At 41.3% G+C, this 25174-nt stretch overlaps 1 protein-coding gene across 2 annotated transcripts in view; it reads left to right on the top strand.

Annotated features, from left to right (window-relative positions):
• The window catches only part of uba5 (ubiquitin-like modifier activating enzyme 5), a 101770-nt gene that overhangs the window by 35895 nt on the left and 40701 nt on the right, over positions 1-25174 (top strand). The window contains exons 4-5 of one of the 2 annotated variants that reach the window (XM_062520994.1): positions 10090-10179; positions 24364-24473. In XM_062520994.1, the coding sequence (XP_062376978.1) occupies positions 10090-10179; positions 24364-24473 (200 nt within the window). The remainder of the gene's footprint in view (positions 1-10089; positions 10180-24363; positions 24474-25174) is intronic. The other variant, XM_062520995.1, reaches the window with a different exon arrangement.

The raw sequence follows: 25174 nt of genomic DNA, 5'->3' as shown, positions 1-25174 counted from the left end.
GCGGGAATCTACCGCATTAGAATCATTAAGGTGCGGGAAATGAAAAAAATATGCGGGAGTCCTGCCTCTGGGGAAGGTGGGGGGTAGAGTCCTGCCTCTGGGGAGGTGAGGTGTGGGAAGGTGGGGGGTAGAGTCCTGCCTCTAGGGAGGTGAGGTGTGGGAAGGTGGGAGGTAGAGTCCTGCCTCTAGGGAGGTGGGGGTAGAGTCCTGCCTCTGGGGAGGTGAGGTGTGGGAAGGTGGGGGGTAGAGTCCTGCCTCTAGAGAGGTGGGGGTAGAGTCCTGCCTCTGGGGAGGTGAGGTGTGGGAAGGTGGGGGGTAGAGTCCTGCCTCTAGGGAGGTGGGGGTAGAGTCCTGCCTCTGGGGAGGTGAGGTGTGGGAAGGTGGGGGGTAGAGTCCTGCCTCTAGGGAGGTGGGAGTAGAGTCCTGCCTCTAGGTTGAGAGACAGAGGGGCACTGTCAAACCAATGTCCTGCCTCTGGAAGGGTGGGGGCACTAATCAGTGCTTTTTAGCATGAGAGATGTTTGATGCCACTGACATGCTCAAGCTGTGGCTCTTAGGGCGCCCAGCTGATTGGCGCCTCCTTGAGCCTGTACCCCCCTTTCTTCTCGCCACAAAAGTGGGCTGGCAGCCAATCATGGGGCCTTGACGCCTGGCAGCTCATCTTAACATGGCAGCTCTCCTGCTTGCCAGACTGCCTGTCTTCCCAAAGGTGTGCAGGGCTGAGAGCAGTTTGGAGGGATTGGCCTTCAGCTGTTGGTACTGCTTTGCCATTGCCATCAACCCTGCAGCAAATGTTGGGTCCTGGCTTTGGCTCTTGAGGTCGTCAAACATGTCCTCCACAAGAGACATGTTTGGTGACTATATGATGTCTGAATCACAATTACTTACCCTTGGGTGACTGTGATGGTAACATCAGGGGTAGCAAAAACTCTAAGGAGACTGCTTCTATAAAAGATTACAGTACAGTAAGTTACAGTGTAATTTACACATGTTGAACATATAGCAGCTGTGAGAGTAGTAAAAAACAGTTATGATCATTGCCTTTACCTCCTGAAGTTAATTTTAACAGCTCTGCCCTTGACTCAGCTGTTGAAGGGAGAAAGTATTTGGAAAGACAATTAAATGTCTTGGCCACTGCAGCCTGGTGTTTGCAAGGCGCACCTGTCTGCCCTATAAGGCATGAGTAGAGCTCCAGCTCCATGTCTACATGATATGTGTCCGTGGACCCCCTCACTGTAATTTTTTTTCTCCTCAATCTACAACACAACAGAACACAACACTTTTTAATGCATACATGCATAACAAACATTCCTGTGTAGGATAACAACCATTGGCCGTTGATGATGTCCTTTACCTGTTGAATTTGCAAGGCCGTAATTTGGCCTGCCAACAGGGGGAGAAACAGCTTTCTCTTGAAAGACTCCCAACGTCCAAGGGCAACGTCCACAATCCTCCCGTTGTAGTACGTCTCTAACCGTGAAGTTAGAATGTCGAAAAGCTGAGGCAAGTTAAAGGCCTTGGTCCGCTGTAAAATGTTGTCCTTCAGGACACGCATTGCTGCCTCAGCAAAATTGTTGGTGTTGTGGCCTCTTGTAAATAAATGGCCACGGTAGCTGAGGGCACAACACTCCCTCCGGTTGTAGAGCTTGCTTATGTAGCTCTTATATTTTTCATACCTTTGATTGTTTTTAAAAAAATAAAAAAAAACACAGAACATATCACTACATTTACAGTACAAGAATTAGAAGAATTACAAGCATATCAAAGAAAATATCAACACTCAAAGTATCTAATCACATCAACTCTCTGATCTCTGAGTCTCAGCACTAACCTGACTGCAACCGGGTGTTCCCTCGCATGAGTGTAGATGGTGTCAACCTCCTCCACATTTCTCGAGTAGAGCATGTTTTTCACCATCGAAAACAGAGTCTGTCTGTCCCCTTTCTCGATCCCACTCTCCTTACTCCACAACCACCTCCAGACAGCTTGGAGGAGATGGAAGGAGCAAAGGAGAAGTGTGGCACCAGGGTAGACCCGTCTCAGAGCTCCCCTCTCTGCTCGGCAGTCATCGGTCACAAAGACCTGGGGTCCTGCCTGTCCCCTGCCAGCAAATGCTCCTTCACTGGCAATTCTTTTTAAAAGCTCCAGGCCTTCAAAAACGGTCTCCTCATCCTCTGACTGGCAGAGGAGAATGCCACTCACTCTGCAGCTCTCCCGGTCCATGTTCCCCGAGTAGTCCATGAAGCACAGCTCCCCACTGTGCTTCAATCGATGCACTCTTTTCATAAGGGGAGAGCATATAACGACAAGTGGAGTGCCTTTGGAAGACGTTTCCATTATGGCACAGGACTCCTCACACTTGTCATTATAGCTCTCAACCCGTCGCTGCAGAGCCTCCAACATGGTAGGGCCAACTTGTGCCCCATACTCTGCCCTACACACCTTGTGAAAAAGTCTAGAAAAGACATTCATTGAACATTAGAATAGTATGTTTTAATTGTTAATGTAACATAAGTAGTGTAGTCTGAACAATAAGGGTTGAAGGTGTAAGTACATATAATAAAGGCAGTTTTGCTATCAATGGAATCTTCTTTTTATGTGCGGTAACTTCAGAATTTCAGCTGCTTTCAACACCAAAGGGGTTTAAACTTCTTTATTGAACTCAGTTAATCGCTATAAAGGTTACAAATGCCATACAACACAAATTAAGACATTGCATTTGTTTGTGACCCTACGAAACCTTAAAGGGATAGTTCGGGTTTTAAGACACGAAGTTATATGGGTTCCCTGTCAGCAACGTTGTGCATCAGCACTGACTTACCCCCCGACAGCGTCCTGTGAGCCGAGATCCAGCCGGTTTTTGATCGTTTTTGATGCTGAAGAAAGTAGTCCGGCAAGTTTCTGGGGTCACAAAAGTAAAGTGTTTTTCTTCTCAAAACCATATGCGTTCAACAGAGTGATATATTTGCACCACCAAAACGTTGTCCAGCTGTCAGTAGCGCGCAGTGATAGGAATCGCGAAAAATAAGTAAGTGATTAAGAGGTTTGAATTTTTCCTGGACAACGTTTTTGTGGTGCAAATATATCACTCTTTTGAACGCATATGGTTTTGAGAAGAAAAACACTTTACTTTCGTGACCCCAGAAACTTGCCGGACTACTTTCTTTTTACTCTCAAAAACCGGCTGGATCTCGGCTCACAGGACGCTGTTGCGGGGTAAGTCAGTGCTGATGCACAACGTTGCTGACAGGGAACCCATATAACTTTGTGTCTTAAAACCCGAACTATCCCTTTAAAGCGTAAGTTTGGCGGAAAATGAAAATAAAGCTATTTTCTGAATGAAAATACATCAACTAAGCCGTGGAGGAAGTAATTTTCGCTCATCACACAGTACAGAGCTAGCACTGGCAGGACCTACAGCCCAAAATCGCAAACAGTGGGTCAGCATTGGGCTTTCAGCCATGCGCTTTCAAAATCGCATTTTTAAACCACTAACATTGCTCAAAACAGCGGCAAACCTCGTCAGCAGCTTGCTCTAGGTGTCTACACATAAAACGAAGCACCAATCAGTCTGTAAACTTTGGAATAGTCTGTATACACGTGGAATCAATTTGAGACCGCAACCCCGTCTGAATCACAGAAATGTCTCGCGAAATCTCACACGGAAGCATGGGAGCTATTCCTACGGGTAGTCAAAATCGCATTTTTAAACCACTAACATTGCTCAAAACAGCGCCAAACCTCGTCAGAAGCTTGCTCTAGGTGTCTACACATAAAATGAACCACCAACAACTTGGCTCACAAACCCGACGTTTATAAAAGAAGACTGTTATGAACACTAACCCCTTCCAGTTCCTCACGAAGGAAAGTCCATGAGCTCTCGTGTGAGATCTCGCGTGACATTTCTGTGCTTCAGACTGGGTTGCGGTCTCGAACTGATTCTACGTGTATACAGACTATTCCAAAGTTTACAGCCTACACCTAGAGCAAGCTGCTGACGAGGTTTGCCGCTGTTTTGAGCAATGTTAGTGGTTTAAAAATGCGATTTTGAAAGTGCATGGCTGAAAGCCCCATGCTAACCCACTGCTTGCGATTTTGGGCTGTAGGTCCTGCCAGTGCTAGCTCTGTACTGCGTGATGAGCGAAAATTACTTCCTCCACGGCTTAGTTGATGTATTTTCATTCAGTATGTAGCTTTATTTTCATTTTCCGCCAAACTTACGCTTTAACCGCTGACCCCCACAACCTCATCATTGCATGTCACTGCAAGGAGCCTTACTACTTAGTACAATGTGTCCAGATGTTATACCAACCTTTGTACATAAGGGAGGTCCGGACAAATCTCCCTGTTCGCAGAGGCATACAAAAATCTCTCTCCATGCTCCATCTGGAGATCATGTTTTACCACAGCAAGTGCAGATGTGGGGCTGTGGCCATTTTCAAAAAGCCCTATTAGGGTCTCCTGCACCTTTCCCCCACATCTCTGTGACGGAGAGCATCCGCAACATACAAGTTGTGGTTATGCATGTTTGAGATACGGACTTCAAAAGGGAATTCGGGCATGTGCAGGTCTTTGGTCCTATGACATATATATATAAGAAAGCACTACTGAATATGCTTCTGAGACACACTAACATCATGAATTACTGGGTCAATGCACTCACTTGCTCATTGTGCTAGCAGACTTCAACAGGACATGCATTTTTCCTGGACAGCTGTTTTTCCTGCTGTTTGCGGCCTTTATGTTCACCCTATGCTGACACTTGTAACTTGCCTGAACAAATATGTAAAACTGTTACATTACAGTTTTTGAACACATTTTGCAAAACTTTGCTCATTGTGCCAAAACTCTACACACAAGTTAACATGGTACAACACTGCGGAATATACCAAATTGAAACTCTACTATCAGTACCTAAACTCTGCTATCAAAACTTAACAATCCTTTGTCAAAATGTAACTCTGATGACAGAATGACACACACTTGAATCATATGCATACACTTTCCGATCAGGGGGAACACACTAGTCTACTGTATATAAAACACAGCAGCCTTTGATTTTGACTGTTTATTCAGAAGGCACATTTTCAGGAGGTACATTTTCAGAAAATGTACCTCCAATATTGTTCATTGCACATTGCTGCACTGCCCACAATTACCCGATGTGTTTTGTATTTTGAATACGTGTGTTTTCCACACAGCACCCTGAGATTTCATTTAGATAAAGTGTCTTATGTATGAAATAGAGTGTAGTATGCAGGACCAAGTGTGTTGCGTGAAGGAGCAGGTGTGTTGCAGAATTGCAACTAGTGCAAAGCAGCACTTTTGTTTAAGGTATTGATTCGCGTTTGAGGTATGGTCAACAAAGTTTCAAGTTCTGTTTCTTTAGTCTGAGCATGGGTCAATAGTGTTCAAGCAACGGGCAAAAACTGTAGAGGAAGGCTTTATGGCAATTTACTTTTAGATTCTTTTTGACTCTTACCTTTAAAAGCACACGGCGTCCCAGCCTAGGTCGAGTGACATCGACCCTCCATGTCACCCCCGATGACACCTTGAGCTTAGTTAGTCACTCCTGGGCATGTTCAGGAGTGCCAACATTGAGTTGTACAGTAGCATCGAATGATACATGGTCTCCCAATGACTCAGTAGTATCATCAATGTAGCAGACATGATACCTGTACTGACTTGGTAGCCAAGCCTTTGAAATAAGAGTTGATTGGAAAAGGGAAGCATTCAGTTGAGTGAAACATTTTGTCAAAAATTTGTAAAATGATCTATAAAAAAACCCAATGGACACATTTCAAGAAGCATGATTGTTTATTGTCATTTTAGCATACACTTGCATACAAGCAATCATTAAAACAGTTTTCTTCTACATCAACAGATTATATAAATAATTGATACGACATAGTACGATAGTGTCTATAAAAAGTATTTATCCCACTGGATATTGTGTTTTATGACGACCATGATGATATGTTGGAGGCCGATTAGATTAGATTCAACTTTATGGCAGAGAACAGTGCCAATGAAATGCAGTTGACATCCAACCAGAAGTGCAAAGAAGCAGTTGTGCAGACATATATACAATACAGTATTGGGTGTAAGCGGTGCAAGGGTGAAACAGTGTAGGAGTAAATGTAAACTGATAAACAATGCAATGTAGTCAATGTAAACAGGTAGACAGTGCAATGTAGTCAATCAATGTAAACAGGTAGACAGTGCAGTAGTAAAAAGTAAATATAGCCGCAAGCGGCGATGGCGGGCCCGAGCACCTACGGTGCGGACCCGTGACATTTTGGAATCTAACAAAGCAACACCTACTTGTTGGTGGGCATGTGCATGAGCAACACACATGCCCACCAAATTTGGTTAATTTTCATCAATGTATGTGTCAACCACAACAGACAATAGGCTAGGTGGCGCTGTAGAGTCCCTTAACCACACCCTAGGCCAGAGCTCTGTCTCTGACTAGCGGCAGGAATAACACACAAGCCTACCTAATTGTCGTGAATGTATGTGTCAACCATAATAGACAACATGCTAGGTGGCGCTATAGAGTCCCTAAGCCGCACCCTAGGCCAGAGCTCTATCCCTGCCTAGTGGTAGCAATAACAAACATGCCCACCAAATGTGGTTAATTTTGGTGAATGTATCAACCACAACAGACAATGCTCTAGGTGGCGCTATAGAGTCCCTGAGCCACACCCTAGGCCAGAGCTCTGTTTCTGACAAGCGGCAGTTAAAACAAACAATCTCACCAAATTTGATTAATTTTCGTGCATGTACATGTCAACCACAACAGGTAACACAATAGGTGGTGCTATAGAGTCCCTAAGCCACACCTTCGGCCAGAGCTCTGTCTCTGCCTAGCGGTAGCAATAACAAACATGCCCACCAAATGTGGTTAATTTTGGTGAATGTATCAACCACAACAGACAATGCGCTAGGTGGCGCTATAGAGTCCCTGAGCCACACCCTAGGCCAGAGCTCTGTTTCTGACTTGCGGCAGTAATAACACACAAGCTCACCAAATTTGATTCATTTTTGTGAATGTATATGTCAACCACAATAGGTAACACACTAGGTGGCGCTATAGTGTCCCTAAGCCACACCCTCGGCCAGAGCTCTGTCTCTGAATAGCTATAGCAAAACACACTTGGTTCATTTTTGTGAATGTTTGTGTCAACCACAACAGACAATGCGCTAGGTGGCGTTATAGAGTCCCTACGCCACACCCTAGGCCAAAGCTCTGTCTCTGACTAGCCATAGCAATAACACACAAGTCCACCAAATTTGGTTCATTTTCGTGAATGTTTGTGTCAACCACAACAGATAACATGCTGCTAGGTGGCGCTATAGAGTCCCGAAGCCACACCTTAGGCCAGAGCTCTGTCTCTGACTAGCGATAGCAATAACACACAAGCACACCAAATTTTGTTCATTTTCATCAATGTATGTGTCAACCACAACAGATAATGTGCTAGGTGGCGCTATAGAATTCCTAAGCCACACCCTAGGCCAAAGCTCTGTCTCTGACTAGTAATAGCAGTAACACACAAGTCCACCAAATTTGGTTCATTTTCATGAATGCTTGTGTCAACCACAACAGATAACATGTTGCTAGGTGGCGTTATAGAGTCCCAAAGCCACACCATAGGCCAGAGCTCTGTCTCTGACCAGCAGAAGCAATTCCACATGTAGCTGCCAAATTACATCCAATTCATAACCTTTTTTCTGCCTATAACACCAATTTCCCGTTTCTTAATAAAACGCCATAATTCAAACCTTCGCCATTTCAATATACTTCAAAAATTCAAAAATCTGGTCGCAATTCCTCTCGGGCAACCCCTCAAGATCATTTTAGTGCTTGTATGACATGATTTCGATAAACCGTCTAGGAGGAGTGTTTCAAAATACGTGATGTGCAAAATTCATAATCATAATCATAACTCAAATTGTTACAAGTTACAAGATAAGTTGAGGCCATGTGATACCGACTGCCGAGTCGAAAACACACCCATCTAGACCATCGTGGACAGATTTTTAACCACGTGCATCTTGTGCTGCGCAGTTTTTGTGCTGCGCATCCATCTTGAACGCGCCTATTGCTGCCGCTAGTCAGAGACAGAGCTCTGGCCTAGGGTGTGGCTTAGGGACTCTATAGCGCCACCTAGCCTGTTGTCTGTTGTGGTTGACACATACATTGATGAAAATTAACCAAATTTGGTGGGCATGTGTGTTGCTCATGAACATGCCCACCAACATGTACTTCAGGGCTCTTCAATTAGCGGCCCGCGGGCCGGATCCGGCCCCCGAGATACTTTGTAGTGGCCCTTGAAGTGTTGGCTGATGTTATATATGAGCAAATCTTCATGATCGGTAGAGACGTAAATAGCTGGTGGAAAACACGCTAATGGAGGTGCAGTGATAGGCTACACTGCGAGTAGCGCCTAGAAATAATGTTCTGTGTGGTGCGTTGCCGCTGTAGGCTACTTTGTTACTGGATATTATACAAAGAGGTGCCTTGCTTCGTTTTTACGCAGCGTCACCAACATGTTGACGTGCGCCAAATCCAAGCTTTTTTCCTCAAAGCATGAAGCATTTTCGGTGCATGAAATCTCACCGGTAGTGTGCCTCTCCAGTCAAGCAGATCCTCGCGAAAACATTCGCCACTCGTAATGTAGCTATTGGAGCAAATAGGAGTCGGTTTAAAAGTTAAACTTTGGTGGCATCAGTTCTGTTGCATGCTCTCACTCGCTCTGAAGTCCTGCAGCCACTGCACCTCAGCCAATTGCACGTAACGTTTTGACCGAGTTGAACATAAGTTCCATCTTAGCTTAGTTTCAACGTAAATTGCCACTACGTTGGAGTATTATAAGCTACTAACATTTTAACGGGTTGCACCATGGAAATAGTTTCAGTGTGAAACTAATACACATCCATCGCCTTGATGTCAAGTCCACTGTAAGTAACATTGATCTGTGAACACGTTCATCCAATTTAAATGGTGGGAACGTTAAATGTATGTTGAGAAGAGTTACATATGCGACCGATTACGCACATTTAATTCATTTAAACACTGTTTGAAACCTGTTTGTGCCCATTGGAAATTGTATGGACCTAGCAGTTACTGCGCAAAGCTCAGATTCCATTGCTGTTAATGTTATCACAGATTTCATATTAGCCATAGCAATGCAGATCCAGTGTCACCTTCCCAATGCCTACCACTGTGGTAGTCTGGGCCTGTGGCAGAAATATTCCCAAAACACAAATACAACAAAATAACCACAAAATAATTATGCTTTTACAAAATGCAACATATTAGCAATATAGATCCAGTGTCACCTTCCCAATGTTGGCCTACCACTGTGGTAGTCTGGGCCTGTGGCAGAAATATTCCCAAAACACAAATAACCACCAAAAAACGATATTATCAGAGAATGTCTAATAAGGGACGGGCTCTGATATTATGCATTTACAAAATGCAACATTTGAACACCCATATTTGTGCTGTTGTAGTTTATTGTATCTACATTTGTACGTAATTACTCATATTTCAAGCGGTATTTCTCCGGCCCCTCAGTTGTGATACTTTTCATGAACTGGCCCCTATTACAAACTAATTGAATAGCCCTGATGTACTTGTTGCTTTCTTAGATTCCGAAATGTCACGGGTCCGCACCGCAGGTGCTCGGGCCCGCCATCGCCGCTTGCAGCTGTATTTTAAATAATATTTTTATGCACTGGTAATTCCTTGGAATTGTTTTCTAGTTTTTGTTGTTGTCTTCAACACAGAGTTTTCACTGTTATTCCTCCTAAGTTCAACTGTAGATTGTTTTAACTATTGCTAGCTTGACGCTTAGTTAGATTTTACTAGATAAGCAGTTTTTGCATTGTGTCTCTACATGTATAAAACTGAAATGGTTTGGGTCCAGTATCAGAGGTCCGTTGAATAATACAGAAATTACATTCTATGGACCACATATATTTAATGATGGCATAGAGATAGTGGCCAAAGAAAAATGTGTCGGGTAATGTGAGGTGGGCCAGGATTGTTTCATGCAGTAGTTTACATTTTTTCACCAGAAAATACGCTCGTATGCTGTTGCTGTGGTCGGAGTTGGAGGTGTCGGTAGTGTCACTGCTGAAATGCTAACAAGGTGTGGCATTGGAAAGGTAAGGAAAATAAATTAAAGCCTTGTATATTAGGCTTGTAGCCTTGTAGTTTCTCCTCACTCTGATAACATTATACCGTTGATGCATGATTCTTGTTGCATGCATCATCTTTTATTTATCTTTGCCACCATTTATTCTATAAATATTTGCAAATAAATGGTGTTAGTATTTTAGTATTATTATTATTTATTTTTTCCATCTGAATTCAATTAATTTGAGAGATTCTTCTGTTCGGCTCTGTATCAGCACAATCCTACACATGCATCAACTGCTGCATACTCTTCATGAGTACATTTATGTTAAAATGATATGGCAATAACTGCCAATTTTGTTGTACTGCATACCCTATAAATGGCAAACCCCTTTCAGTCACGAACTGTGTTCCAATTTGCGTTCATTTGAACAATGCCTAATTTGATTGCATCAGTGTGTTCACACTGATAATTATGACAAGATGACCCATATTTTCATTGCATCGCCTTTTTATCGCTCTCCTTTCATATAATGTAAATTATGTTTTTAACAAGATGTAAAGCTTGTCTTTATTTGAAACACACACATTATGTAATTATTTACATTCTATATACTGACATTTCAGCAAACTTTATGCAGATTATAGCCTACTATTCATATTACAACTCCACTTCTTAAATTCAGCTGTCTGGTTGAAGCCTCAAAATATTGTAAACAAAGTAGCAGACTAAGCTCATCATACTTTACTGGTTGGACTGTTCAGTTTCCCCACATGTGTTTAAGTTTCAAGGTAAGCTAATACTTTTTCTCCTTGGGACAGACCCTTTTAAGTCTTGGAGTTGAACATATTGGTATTGAGATGGTCAGTCAACTTGAATGCAAGAGTTTTAATCAAATGCCTGCAGCATAGCCTACTAATGATGCTAACCGAATTTGACAGTAATTTAGCTAGTTCTGTGCGTCAATGCGTTCACGATTGTGAATGTTTTATTTGGATTAAATATGCATGTCGATGGCGGGTGTCCATTGAGCGCGCACGAGAGCCGGCCAAGGGCGAATGAGTTTACTTCTACTGTTTGGTAATTTAGTTGCACGCATAGTCTACAAAAGTTGCGGGAGAACTTTATGCTTCTACCCGAGCAGCGTCAGGTTCATCAGTGCGACCACCGATCACGCTTCCAGGGATGACCTTGTTGGTTTTCATGGAGATAGACGCGGTGTGCACGGAGGGGATGGGCTGTGTGTGTGCCTGTATGTGTGTATGAGAGACAGACGCGTGAGTGACAGAGAGGAAGCGCAAGGAAAGGAAATTCAGCTTAACGAATGCTGCGCGTTTTTCAAGAGCGTTTCAATAGCGCAAAATAAATAAATAAATAAAATAACGAAACGCAATATGTGGCGGCCAGTGCTGAATCTGTGGCGCACCGCCACAAATTTGTCTATGTGTGGGAAACACTGCATTAACCTGTTAATGTTTTGAAAGAGTACAAGTACTGTATGTGACATGTAACTAAGAAATGGCTAGATTGAATACAATAATGACTAGCACAAGACAACCTCCTCTTTAAATAATAATAATAATAACTAGAAAATGTAATTCCATGGAAGGAATTACCATTGCATGTAAATGTAAAAAGGTTGCTGTGTAAAACATTGTATTAGTTAAAAAGACAACATACTGTATGACACAATAAGAATAGATGAATAACAATAACCCAATTACAGTTCCACTGAAATTACTTGGAAACCCACATTTAAAAAGTGATTCATGAAAATGCATTAAAATTGTGGATAGTATTTTGGAAAATAACTCTTCATTTATTAAAATAATAGACTGAAATAAAGTTGCCAACTTCAAACGAGTTGCAAGCGCTGACACTTTGTTTAGGCCTACTGAAGTTCACCTACAGTGAAATGAATGATGCTATGCAGCAACAGGTAGGCTGAGGAAATGATATAGCAAATATAACGTGAGCTAGCTTGCTAACAACAAACATGATGGCAATGATGAGAATGATAACAATGTAGCTTGTACTGTACAAACGACTGTGAGAAGAAGGCTTAAACCTAAATGGTACAACTGGCATGTCTATCAGGTTGGACGCTGAGTTAAGACTGGCGTGGCTATAAGCTAACGTTAAATTTGATTGTCGTTAGCTAAATATAGTGCTTACGTTAGGGTTTGATTGTCTAACTATGGTCTAACTATTAGGTGTTCCCAACGTCACCTAGAGCTAACCGGTTACTGTAACGAAGCAAGATAGGAGTGGGCTCCTGCAGGAGACAAGACGAAGACGATAACGTTCCGTGGCATGGTATCAACGTTAGATTGCTTCTTCTAGTCACTAGTGTTTACAGCCAGAGAGGGTTAAAGCGGAGCAGATGGAGGATGAAGGATTCTTTGCTACAGCTGTAGCTTAATGAGCACTACGTAACAATCCATTTCTGCCGCCAAAGCGTCTCAACGTTAAGTCTATGGGATTTTTTTTAACTCTTTTATTGTAAATATCTCAAAAAGTATAAAGTTCACAAATGTGAAAAATAATAGAACAAATCTCCGTTTCATTACCATTGCATGTAAATGCAAAAAGGTTGCTGACTGTGTAAAACATTGTATTAGGCCTATAGTTAAAAAGACAACTAGACTACACAGAAGAATAGATAAATAACAATTACCCAATTACAATTCCACTGAAATTACTTGGAAAGTCACATTTAAAAAGTGATTTATGAAAATGCATCAACATTGTGGATATAGGCTATATTTTGGAAAATAACTCTTCATTTATTAGAATTTAAAAGACTGAAATGAAGTTGCCAACTTCAAACGAGTTGCAAGAGCTGACTTTAGTAGCCTACAGTGAAACGACTGGTAGGATCATAGACATAGAACGGGTAGGATAGCTTACATAGCCTTCATATCTACACTAATGCAGGTTAAAAGTAGGCCATAGGCTATAGACCTAGACACCATTGGAATACGGAATACAATCTCAAACAGCGCCAATCAACGATGATGCAGCAACAGGATATCTAGCAAATGTAACGTTAGCTTACAGTAGGATATTATGTAGGCTACACATATTACACAGGGTTCATACACATTTCCACCAGAGAATTTCCATGACTTTTCCATGACTTTTCCATGATTTCTTCACAAATTTCCATGTCTATTTCTCAAAACCTCAAATCAACTAGTGCTACATTAATAATAGATATGAAGCGTGAGATAACGGGATGGTTACCTAGAAGGAATCCTCTCAAAACGTAAAAATTTACCAATCGGTTGTGACGCAAGTGTGAGACATGACCTGCCCAAATGAGATATATTTCTGAGTTGAATTGGATGAAGCAAATTTCCATGACTTTTCCAAAACTTTTGGGGTGTTTTTGTTTTCCAGGCCTGGAAATTGGCATTTTCAAATTCCATAACTTTTCCAGGTTTTTTAAAAACGTATGAACCCTGAACAGGATGAGCTAGTATATTCTTCGAAGTGTTTCCAGGTGTGTGATTGTCCTAATAGGAATGTACAATGAGCTGTTAACAAAAGTTTTTAATTTGTGAATGATACCGAAAGCTTTAAATGATCGCCTGGCTGGCAAGTCCCTATAGGTGAAACGACTAGCTTGCTAACAAACAAACGTGAAAATAATAGCAATGCAGTTTGTACTAGGGGTGTCGCGATATCAAAATTTCACAATACGATTATCATGTCAAAAAATATCACGATAACGATATTATCACGATATCTATAGTAAAAAAAAAAAAAGACAAAAAGATGTCAATGCATTGGAGGCTTTTTGAGAGTGGGTGGGACAGGTCAGTGGGGGGTCTAGGGGCTCTCCCCCAGACAGAAAATGATGAGCTAGACACAATTTTCTGGTATGTTTTAGGTTGTTAGGCTTCAAGTAAAGCTTTTGATTCAATGAGTAGGTACAACCGGGACGATTGAAACACGGGACAAATGAAACATTCCCGTTTTCTCCAAGTGCAAGGACGATAGACAGACATAATTTGGACAAAACATAGAGCATGAACATTTTGAAATTCTGGCTGCTAAACATACTATTTAAAAGAACGAGCTACCAGTTCCTACTAGAGCAGGGACATCCCTCTCCATCTTCGAAAACTCCTGAAGACCCTGCTTTGCAGAGAATACAACTAGCCTTCTAATTCTTATCACCTGACTAGAACTGATGTTTTAAAGTGTCAAAATTGTTCACAAGAAGTTTGTGAAAACTATGCACATGCACATATGCACATCAGAGGCATGCTTTACTATAAGATATAATTTTAATAGTTCATTGCCTTTGCATGGTTGCATGAGATACTTCTGAAAACAACAGCAACTATATGGGTGCTGTTGTTTTGGGATGTTTCCCTCATGCAAGCATCATACTCTGGTAGGCAAATGGAGAACAAATTGATATGGTTTATAATGAAATTTCATTTGAATGCCTGAATGTAAGGATTCAGGAAACACAATACCAACGTTTGTCTATGGTAATCGGCCATGCAGATAGGCGTAAATCTGGAGATCTTTAAATGAAAGACTGGCTACAATCTTCTGACCATGTTATATTCAAATTTGACTAAGCAATACTCAATGCTAAATAATGTATTGTAGGCCTACAGTCTCTTCTCTGTTTTTATGGAAGTTGCGAGAATCCACGTTGTTCTATTAAATGTTAAATAATTAAATAGCCTTCCGACAGGTTGAAGCGGAGCTTTGCTTCCAACGTTACGTTATCGTGTAGTTTCAGTTTCTGTCACGCAAACGCACACACGTATGCATTCAATGAACGCCACCACTTAATTGTAGCCTATGGGTCATTCCATACCAAACGTACAAATGTCCCCACTCGACCGTCACAGATTTGTCTGAAAAAATCAAGGTTGTTCACACACTTCTTAATAGGTGTAGGCCCAAATATTGGCTTTCTACTCCCATCAGTTTTGTCACAAAACATGTTTTAGCAACTACTCCCCCCCTTCATTTTTAAGCAGCGTTTTCTGAAGAGCCGTTTTCAAATTGCTAATACTATAAAAGTGTTTAAGCTAGCTCATTCAAACTTTCCAGGCTTAAAATCCACTACCATGACTTGAGGAATATGGACTTCCAAGGGTGTTTCTTGGGTATATCAAAGTATTTGTGGTGCTTGAATTTGGTTGAAAATTGTACTCTTTGCTCTGTGGCAGCATTTTTGAAGGCCTGTGGAAAGCTTCATGTTTGAGCTAGAATCTTGATATTGAATACAGACCTTCCAATGTATGCTCTGTATATTGTGCTAAAAAACTGTCCTGATGTGGTGAACCGTGTGGAAGATATTGAAACTTGAAAATTTATGAAACCCATTTTGTGCCATTTTTGACATGCTATTGCAAAAAAATGACAGCATCTACCAACATGAAACATTTTTTTGGAAAGATTAGATGTTTATTCTTAACACATCAAAAAATTGCGATGGTGTTCTGCCTCATTTTTTCAAAATGTTTTTTTGAAAATGTGGTATTTTTGGACACGCCCAGCATTCAATGGCCTATGGAAGCATATTAGACCTATGTCTGTTTAATCCAGTGGTTCTCAAACTTTTTCTTTCATTCCCCACTTTGATCAAGGGGGCTTTCTCGAGCCCCACCTGTCCATCATCGCTCTAAAATAGTAGTAGGTCAAGCTCAAAAATGTAAAATTTATTGACATAATGTCAGTTGCTAAATATAGGCTACATCAGTAGGCCTAACAAATAACATTTGACGACAGATTATCACTTCAAAAATAGAGAAAATAAAAATCTAAATCAATGACCAATAATGTCAGTTATTGACAAGGTGTCCATCCTTGCTTCAAAAAAATCTGATTTCCAAAAATAAAGAAACAGGGCCAACTCCTATCATTGTGTTATGAAGGTTCACCAATCTCACAACCTCGTTCAAAATCTTATTCAGGTCAGGCCTTGACATGAGCGCTTCCCTGAATGAAACAGTCCGTCCGTTGCGCATCGGGCGCTACCCTCTTTATCACGGCCTGCAGACCATTTAGGCCTATTTTACCGTCTGTGCGCCATCTGAGCAAAGTCTCTCACATTTCCCATTTGATGTCATGTTCTGCCAGGTAGACTAATTGTTGAGAATGTTGAATAGCTCATCAGCAGTGGCCCTACTTTTGACATACTCGCAGAATAGAATATCTTCGCTCGCTGTAAGCGGACATAAGCAATAACTAAACCACCTTTGTTACTGTCAGTGGCCTTGTCCACTTGCAAGACAAAACATGAGTGTTTCCGTTTGTCAAGCAGTTGTTCTTCGAGATCGCAAAACAGCGATGTGTCGTTGGACAGATAGCCAAGATATCCTTCAATTTCACTGCGCTCGTCTCGAACATGACATTTTTTTTGTTTCCGCTGCAATTAAAATGCCGACGTCAATCATTTTTTTTCGAACTATGTTTCCAGGACAGACTAACATTTTCATCTGGTCAATGATACAAGAGTCTATATTACGCCTAACTTGTTTGTGTGTGTTTTGTGAGATGGAGGTGCATGCTCGTAATTATCAATAAAGGAAGGCATAGGCTACAGATTAAAAAAAAAAATCTCCCGTTTTTCACGTCAGCTCGCGCCCCACCTGGCATGTCTCTGCGCCCCACAGTTTGAGAAACGCTGGTTTAATCACATCGAATTAGTCAGCATTTCCTCCTGAGTGCAGAAACGTTTGCTTTCTTTTTCTGTCGGTCCGCGGTTGCTTGATTATTTGCGCAGCAAATTATCAGGTGACGCACTGGTCCTAATTTAACTCCATGTCTCGCGGACCAGCAGTCTCCACCTTGCGCGGCCCATAGTTTGAGAAACGCTGCACTAATGTACCGTATTTTCCGGACTATAAGGCGCACTTAAAAGCCTTTCATTTTCTCAAAAAACGACAGTGCGCCTTATAATCCAGAGCGCCTTATATATGGAATAATTCAGGACCTCGAATTGATTTTGTGTGATACACGGCGCTCTGTCAAAATGTTATTGTGAAAGTGTTTGATAGAGTTTGACTGACTGACTTATCGGTTTTGTTTCGCTTAATGCACCTTATAGTCCGGTGCGCTTTATATATGAAAAAAGTTTGAAAATAGACCATTCATTGACAGTGCGCCTTATAATCCAGTGCGCCTTATAGTGCGGAAAATACGGTACATGATCATCTGATCATCACCAAGTTACAATTGACACTTTTTGGCTTGGGGAAAAAGTTGATTGATATCGCTATAAGTTAGCAGCTGTAGGCTACCAGAGCGAGCAGGAAAAAATGTCAACAAACACCGACCTGCATGTGTGACTTTTTGGAGAGAGAGAGAGAGAGAGAGAGAGAGAGAGAGAGAGAGAGAGAGAGAGAGAGAGAGAGAGAGAGAGAGAGAGAGAGAGAGAGAGAGAGAGAGAGAGAGAGAGAGAGAGAGAGAGAGAGAGAGAGAGAGAGAGAGAGAGAGAGAGAGAGAGAGAGAGAGAGAGAGAGCTGGAGAAACAACAAGCCCGAAAAGCGATATACGATAATATCGCTTATACAATATTTATATGATATTCATATTTTCAAATTTTATCATCGCAGTTATTATAATACCGGTAAATTGCGACACCCCTAGTTTGCACTAGAAAGGACTGTGAGAAGAAGGCTTCAACCTAAATGGTGCAACTAGTAGGACTTCACTTAAAACGCTGGGTGAAGATCGGTGTCGTGTAGGCTGCTCTGTCGAGATGGCTAACTTGCTTGTCTTTGCTAAATACAGAGTTTACGTTGACGTTAGGTTAGATTGTCTTTAGCTGTTGATAACGTTACCGAGAGCAAACCGGTTACTGTAACGATATAAACAAATCAAGTAAGGAGTAGCCTAACAGGAGACAAGACGATAACGTCCTGGTTTACAGCAGCTGTTACAGCTTAATGAGTAGACGTAACATTCAGGTTTAGCCAGGTTTAGCGCAGCGGTGGCATGGCTCTGGATCAAAGATCCTTGATTACTGACAGCTGAGTACTGACGTAACAATTAATCTTTGCCGCCAAAGGGTCTCAATGTTAACTCTATGGGAGTGTTTAATTCTTTTATCGTAAATATCTCAAAAAGTATAAAGTTTACAAATGTGAAAAATGCAATCGTTAAATCTCCGTTGCAAGACCTTTGTAGGAGTGTTTGAATGACGTGAAATGGTTCAGTGGTTTTAGCGTCATTAACCGTTGATTTTGGTCGGAAGATATACAGATGGTACGGGTTGAGAATGCTCCTTTCTTTCCCGCACATCGGGACTCCCGAAGCATCGGGGAAACTGCAACCGCAAGGGGGCAACATAGACCGCCCTAATAATATGAAGGTTCGGCTCATGGAAAAACCCGAGGACACCGCGCTGGTGACAAGCGGAGAAAAGAGACATGACGCTCGGCATGTTAGATTGCAGTTGCAGTTACAGCCTATCTCACAGCTCTCTCACTCGACGTAGCCTATAACTCAGTCAGTCCAGCAGAGATGCCAGAGCAACGTTTTGGTCAATGGAGAGGGAGAGAAATGCCCCGCATATCCGTCTCATTTAATCATTAAAATGAAAGTGATGACTGGCGAAATTAATCAAACGACGTTTCAATAAACCATTGTTGAAATGAATGAAAATGGTTTTAGAAACATATAGGCGTATCAGAAGGAAATAGCCTTCAATTCAACCTGAAATACTCGAAAGGCAACCTTAGATTAATTCATGAATTCATTACGGTTACAAGACCGCATTTCCGTGAATAGGCTATTATTGTCAACGTCAAGGCGAAGACGAAAGAGATGGACAAGATGGACATTTTGGCAACATTTACATGCTAGGAATACTTAGAAATGTGTAGGCTATTTTAAAACGGAGGCATGTTCATTTTAACCGGCGACGCTGGGTAGCCTACATGTACCCAGCACTTGTTATCACAGATTTTGTCCCCACCACTTTTGACGACTGAAAATAAAATGTATTTAACAGAAATCTCTTTTATACATGCCTATGCTTGTCACTTTACTTATAACCGTAGGCTACATGCATGGAGAAGATCGCGCATTTTGTAACATTGTAACAATGGATGGTCAGATATGCGATAGGGCAGTGAGGGTAATTCATTGTAACCATCGACTAGCAGGCCTAGCTCCGCAAAATAAGTTTCTAGCAACGTATGTATCGTATGCATGTTCATGTTGATTCAGAGATAGGCATAGACTACCATAGGCTGCTGGGCGTCAAGCTATATGACAGCATTTTATCATGTGGTGAATTAATAACTAACGTCAGTTTAACATGTCAGAACTTTTGATCGGCGTTTCAAGTACATTTGCCGAATAAAGCTTGTTGGAGTTCACATCCAGCTGTGGCGCAAGTGGTTCAAGCATAGGTGTCGTACGCCAGCAACCGGGGTTCGAAACCCAGTCGAGGAACCTCTCCGGAAACCATTAAACCAAAACGCATTGATTTGTTAAAAAGGATCCTTTTTATTGCGATGTCTGCTGAAAAGAAAAGTTAATATGTTAATTCGTGGATCAGCGCGCACTCAGGCACATTTTTACATTGACATAGTGTCGGGCTCAAGTGTAGTCCTCAGTGCCGCATATAGGTAGGCTACAGGGGTGTGTCTAGGGGGAGGCTGGGGGAGGCAATGCCTCCCCAAAGATAACCTCTGCCACCCCAGAGAAATGATCTGCGACGGGCGACAAATGGAAAATGCACACCCACTTCTCTGTTGGATTACTCACGAAGTTCTAGTCATACTAATATATAGTGTCACTTGTTGACAGAGCACGATCTTAGCTTTCTGATGGTATTAAGAACTTAGTTGCTGTAAAAACGGTTCGCGAGAAAATCAATATGAATTTAGGCAAGGGCTGCATTAACATTCGCATTATCTGCGAAAAGTGCCAAATGCACACCCATTCTTCTGTATTGGATTGCTCACGAAGTTCTAATCACACCGATATCATATGCATATCACCTGACAGAGCACGATCTTAGCTTTCCGATGATATTAAACACTAGTTGTTGTAATACACAGTTCGCGAGAAAATCAACCTGAATTTACATGAAATGTAATCGTTTTTATTCCATCTCCACAACATTACCCTCGGTAAAATATCTCAAGCTCTTCGTTCAACCTACACGTGGCAAACCATATCAAAACAAATGGCAGACCTTACCAACTACGAGGCTATAAAGCATTAATTTGTACAATAAGCCATTCCCGAGTAATCCAGCTTTTAAATTGCACATACACAGGTCTCCAACTTCGCTCTGTATGTAATAGCACCCCACAATAATCACTGCATGCATATTGTGCTCTTCTTGTTTGTTTTTTTGAACGTTAATTTAAACCACATAGAATCAACGCATTGCTTCCACATATTTCTATGCATTATGCCTATTTTAGACTAGCCGAATATCATTACTGAAGCCTAATTACTCTCACGTTCTCTTAAAGTGACAGGCACTCAATGACATTAAAGATACATGTAAATCAATATGACAATCATGTAAAATGTGAGTCAAAATAAAAAAAATCTATATGAAATAGTCAACTTAATATAACTAATTACGCATAGGCTAGCCTATCATAATGTAAACTTAATATGAATTTCAAAATGTTTGAAATACAAACAAAGCCACCTTTTCACTGAGTGTGTTGGGGGAAGAATATGCCTTGTAATGTCTTTGATCTCCACTGGTGTGGTGGGACTCCCAAATCAAATCAAGAAAGTATCAAAATTCTTAACTTATTATCAGTATCAAAACAATTGTGACACACTAATAGTCTTATGTATTTTTCATTGACTATGTCTCCTGGCTGATGCATGATAGATAGATAGACAGATTGATAGATAGAATGGCTACAGATCATCTATGATTCTGTATAGCCTACCTATTATTCTATTGAATGTGAGTTGTATCAGTCACAACGCCACTACAAATGATATCGGGAAACCCATACATTTATTCACCTGGTTTAACAACGACTACATTGTTTAGTCTAGGGCCTATGGGCCCTGTGAGTCTGCCAAGTGGCCACGCGCTAAAAGATCGTGCTTTTTTTGTTGCCACCCCAAGTAAGCCAAATGCCCCCCCAAAGATTGCATCCTGGTAACCCCTCTGGCTATAATGTAGTGAACTGGTTAGACGAGTGTGGGGGAGGGGGAATGATCGCACAAGACAATTGCTCTTCATGAACTGAATCTCACAGGCGGCTGTCGATTTTTAAATGTAGCCTACTACACCACTTGCGAAATCGGACGTGGCACATAGCCTAATTATTAGGCTACTGGATAGCAAATCAGACTTTGTTATATCCTTGGCGGAGATAATAATTAGGCCTATCAAATTAAAAGCACACTACGACAGGTATACTTGTGTGATCACACAACACAAGAGAGCATTTAGCGATGGGACAGTTGTGAATGCTTAACACCCTGGAGTCTAAATACCCCCGGGGGATTTGAAAAACTGTTCCAAACACACATCTCAATCTCTGCTTTTATCATATTATAGAAACACCATTAGAAGCCTTTAATCAACTCGTTTTCAAATATATAGCCTATGTTTTAAGAGAATATGGCAATGATAATGGCACTTTCTAAAAACAATAAATTCTTAGGATTTGTCCTCTCACCTGCAGCAGGCCCATTCAATCCCATCCCATCCACCTAATTTGCATTTGAAAGAGCCAATCACTAAAGTGACACATTTAGTCTAGCCTACTTTATGAGTTTTTTTTGACCCCTCTAATAAATTGATTAATTAATAAATACGATAATGGAGGAAGGGCTGCCTAACTGTTCCCCCTAAGAGTTTTTTCATAAGATAAAATGTTTACTCTATTTAAGTTTAGGATTTGGTAGACAAGACAACCTCGGAAAAGTTCTTCAGATAAACAATGTTTTATTGAATTAAAGGAAAGCAAATGTATGGCCAGGGTTTCGGGGCTTGCGAAGGCATTCGTTGATCTTATCGATGCAGTCCTTGCGGCCACTTCTCCCCATCGTAGGGAACTTTCTGCTTAGTGTTGACAACACAAAGGTCTTGACGTTGTGTGGCAGTGCTTGCTTGCCCTTCGATCCATCCCAGTTGGTGGTTTTGCACCAGGCTCTGTAGTGCTCCTTTGTGGTGATGGCTCTGAAGAGCAGGCATCCGTATCTACCAACGTTGCCGCGACTCTGTTGGTGAATCCGAGCATGTTGTTCTGGGCCAACAGCAAGCAAAGTCACGTCTTCGTGCTGAGAAGGAACTTGAATGCTGTTGTCGAATGTGGCAGAGAGGGCCAACGGAGGCGACAAAGAGAAATAAATATGATTTGACATTTTAATGTTTGTAGCGCGCCAGTTTACCCAGTGTGTGTGCATTGAGTAGTTCCTTAAAATACGGAACAAAGAGCGTCCCGTAGGCTATCTGTTCAATATAGAAGAAGACTTTAACTATTACTTATATATTTCTTATAACGAAACGCGAAGAAAAAATACGAGGATTGACCATCTCGCCTCTCCGCGTTTCCCCCAATATCATGGCGACAAATATAAATAAATATGATTTGACATTTTAATGTTTGTAGCGCGCCAGTTTACCCAGTGTGTGTGCATTGTGTAGTTCCTTAAAATACGGAACAAAGAGCGTCCCGTAGGCTATCTGTTTAATACAGAAGAAGACTTTAACTATTACTTATATATGCCCTTCGATCCATCCCAGTTGGTGGTTTTGCACCAGGCTCTGTAGTGCTCCTTTGTGGTGATGGCTCTGAAGAGCAGGCATCCGTATCTACCAACGTTGCCGCGACTCTGTTGGTGAATCCGAGCATGTTGTTCTGGGCCAACAGCAAGCAAAGTCACGTCTTCGTGCTGAAAAGGAACTTGAATGCTGTTGTCGAATGTGGCAGAGAGGGCCAACGGAGGCGACAAAGAGAAATAAATATGAGTTGACATTTTAATGTTTGTAGCGCGCCAGTTTACCCAGTGTGTGTGCATTGAGTAGTTCCTTAAAATACGGAACAAAGAGCGTCCCGTAGGCTATCTGTTCAATATAGAAGAAGACTTTAACTAGGCTATTACTTATATAGGCCTATTTCTTATAACGAAACGCGAAGAAAAAATACGAGGATTGACCATCTCGCCTCTCCGCGTTTCCCCCAATATCATGGCGACAAAGATAAATAAATATGATTTGACATTTTAATGTTTGTAGCGCGCCAGTTTACCCAGTGTGTGTGCATTGTGTAGTTCCTTAAAATACGGAACAAAGAGCGTCCCGTAGGCTATCTGTTTAATACAGAAGAAGACTTTAACTATTACTTATATATTTCTTATAACGAAACGCAAACAAAAAATACGAGGACTGACCATCTCGCCTCTCTGCGTTTCCCCCAATACCATGGCGACAAAGAGAAATAAATATGATTTGACATATTAATGTTTGTAGCGCGCCAGTTTACGAGGACTGACCATCTCGCCTCTCCGCGTTTCCCCCAATATCATGGCGACAAAGAGAAATAAATATGATTTGACATTTTAATGTTTGTAGCGCGCCAGTTTACCCAGTGTGTGTGCATTGAGTAGTTCGTTAAAATAGCCTACGGAACAAAGAGCGTCCCGTAGGCTATCTGTTTAATACGGAAGAAGACTTTAACTATTAGGCTACTTATATATTTCTTATAACGCTGGCTGTAGGCGATTTCTATAACCATTTTCATTCATTTCAACAATGGTTCATTGAAGTGTCGTTTGAATAATTTCGCCAGTCATCACCTTCATTTTAATGATTCAATGAGATTAAGGAGTCGACTATTGACGGATATGCGGTCTTCATCATTAAATGCAGTTGAAACTTTCTGCCACCTGGTGGTTGTTTGGGTACATTGCCTTAGCCTCGAAAAAAATCGGCTTGACGCACTGCGGGATCTCTTCGGGAGTCCCGCGGGAGAAGGTGCATTCTCAACCCGTACCCACTGTAAGAAGAAGAAGAACAGTGATAACAGTACATTGCATTTAACATGCAATGTAATAATAATAATAATTGCTGAAGTTGCAAGGGGGCTTAAATGGCGCCTGGGCTTAATGGATACGTTTACCCTACCCCAAAAAATACAGACTGAATAACACTTTATTAGCAGTGCAACATTTCAGCGGAACTTGATTTTGTGTTTGATTTGGTATATGTTTGTTATTACTCTTTTACTGACAGTTGCTGCTTTTTGATTATGACACTGTGGAGCTTGCAAACATGAACCGGCTCTTCTTCCAGCCACACCAAGCTGGTTTCAGTAAAGTAAAAGCTGCTGAGCACACACTTAGGTAAGTTTATGCATTCAGTGTCATTTCTATTACATGGGCTCTCAATTATGTGACCAAGAAAGTATATTGTTGATTATTAGCTTAAGTAATGCCCCTAAACATTGTATAACTCTGAAAAAATTATATCTTATCAAGTTTTTTTGATCTTATATTTAGATAGCAAATTGTTGTTGGTACGCTTTTAAAAATCCTAAAATATAAAATAGCTGCATGCAGTGATGACGGGCGCGAACACCACCCGTTTCCTGTGACATATTTTTATCCAACAATATGGTACGTGTGTCAAATGTGTATATCTGATGTGTGTCAAATTTGTTTTTTTGTTCACTTTATGGTAAGGGTACATCAATCATCAGGTTCTTTGTTTGATGTGGCATTAAAGTTGGCAAAATACATTTTTCATTATTCTTTTATTGAATGAATACTGTAAATGCATACAGTTAACAATACCATGTTCCTTATACTGTAGTATTTTAATAAACAATTCGAAAACATTCAACAACTCCAACTAAGAGTTTGGCATGCTCAATGTCAGTTATTAGCTGTTAGTTAATTCGCTGGTTTGAATTGCATTGAGCTCAACAGCTAACAGCTAATAACTGACATTAAGCATGCCAAACTCTTAGTATGGTGAAGGTATAGTGTTGATGTGGGGATATTTTAATTCCAAAGGCCAAGGGGATTTTATCAGGGTGCATAGT

The sequence above is a fragment of the Sardina pilchardus genome, chromosome 19, assembly GCF_963854185.1.
Source record: "Sardina pilchardus chromosome 19, fSarPil1.1, whole genome shotgun sequence".
NCBI lineage: Eukaryota > Metazoa > Chordata > Actinopteri > Clupeiformes > Clupeidae > Sardina > Sardina pilchardus.
Note: the sequence above shows the minus strand (reverse complement) of the source record. Positions and strands in the feature narration are given on the sequence as shown.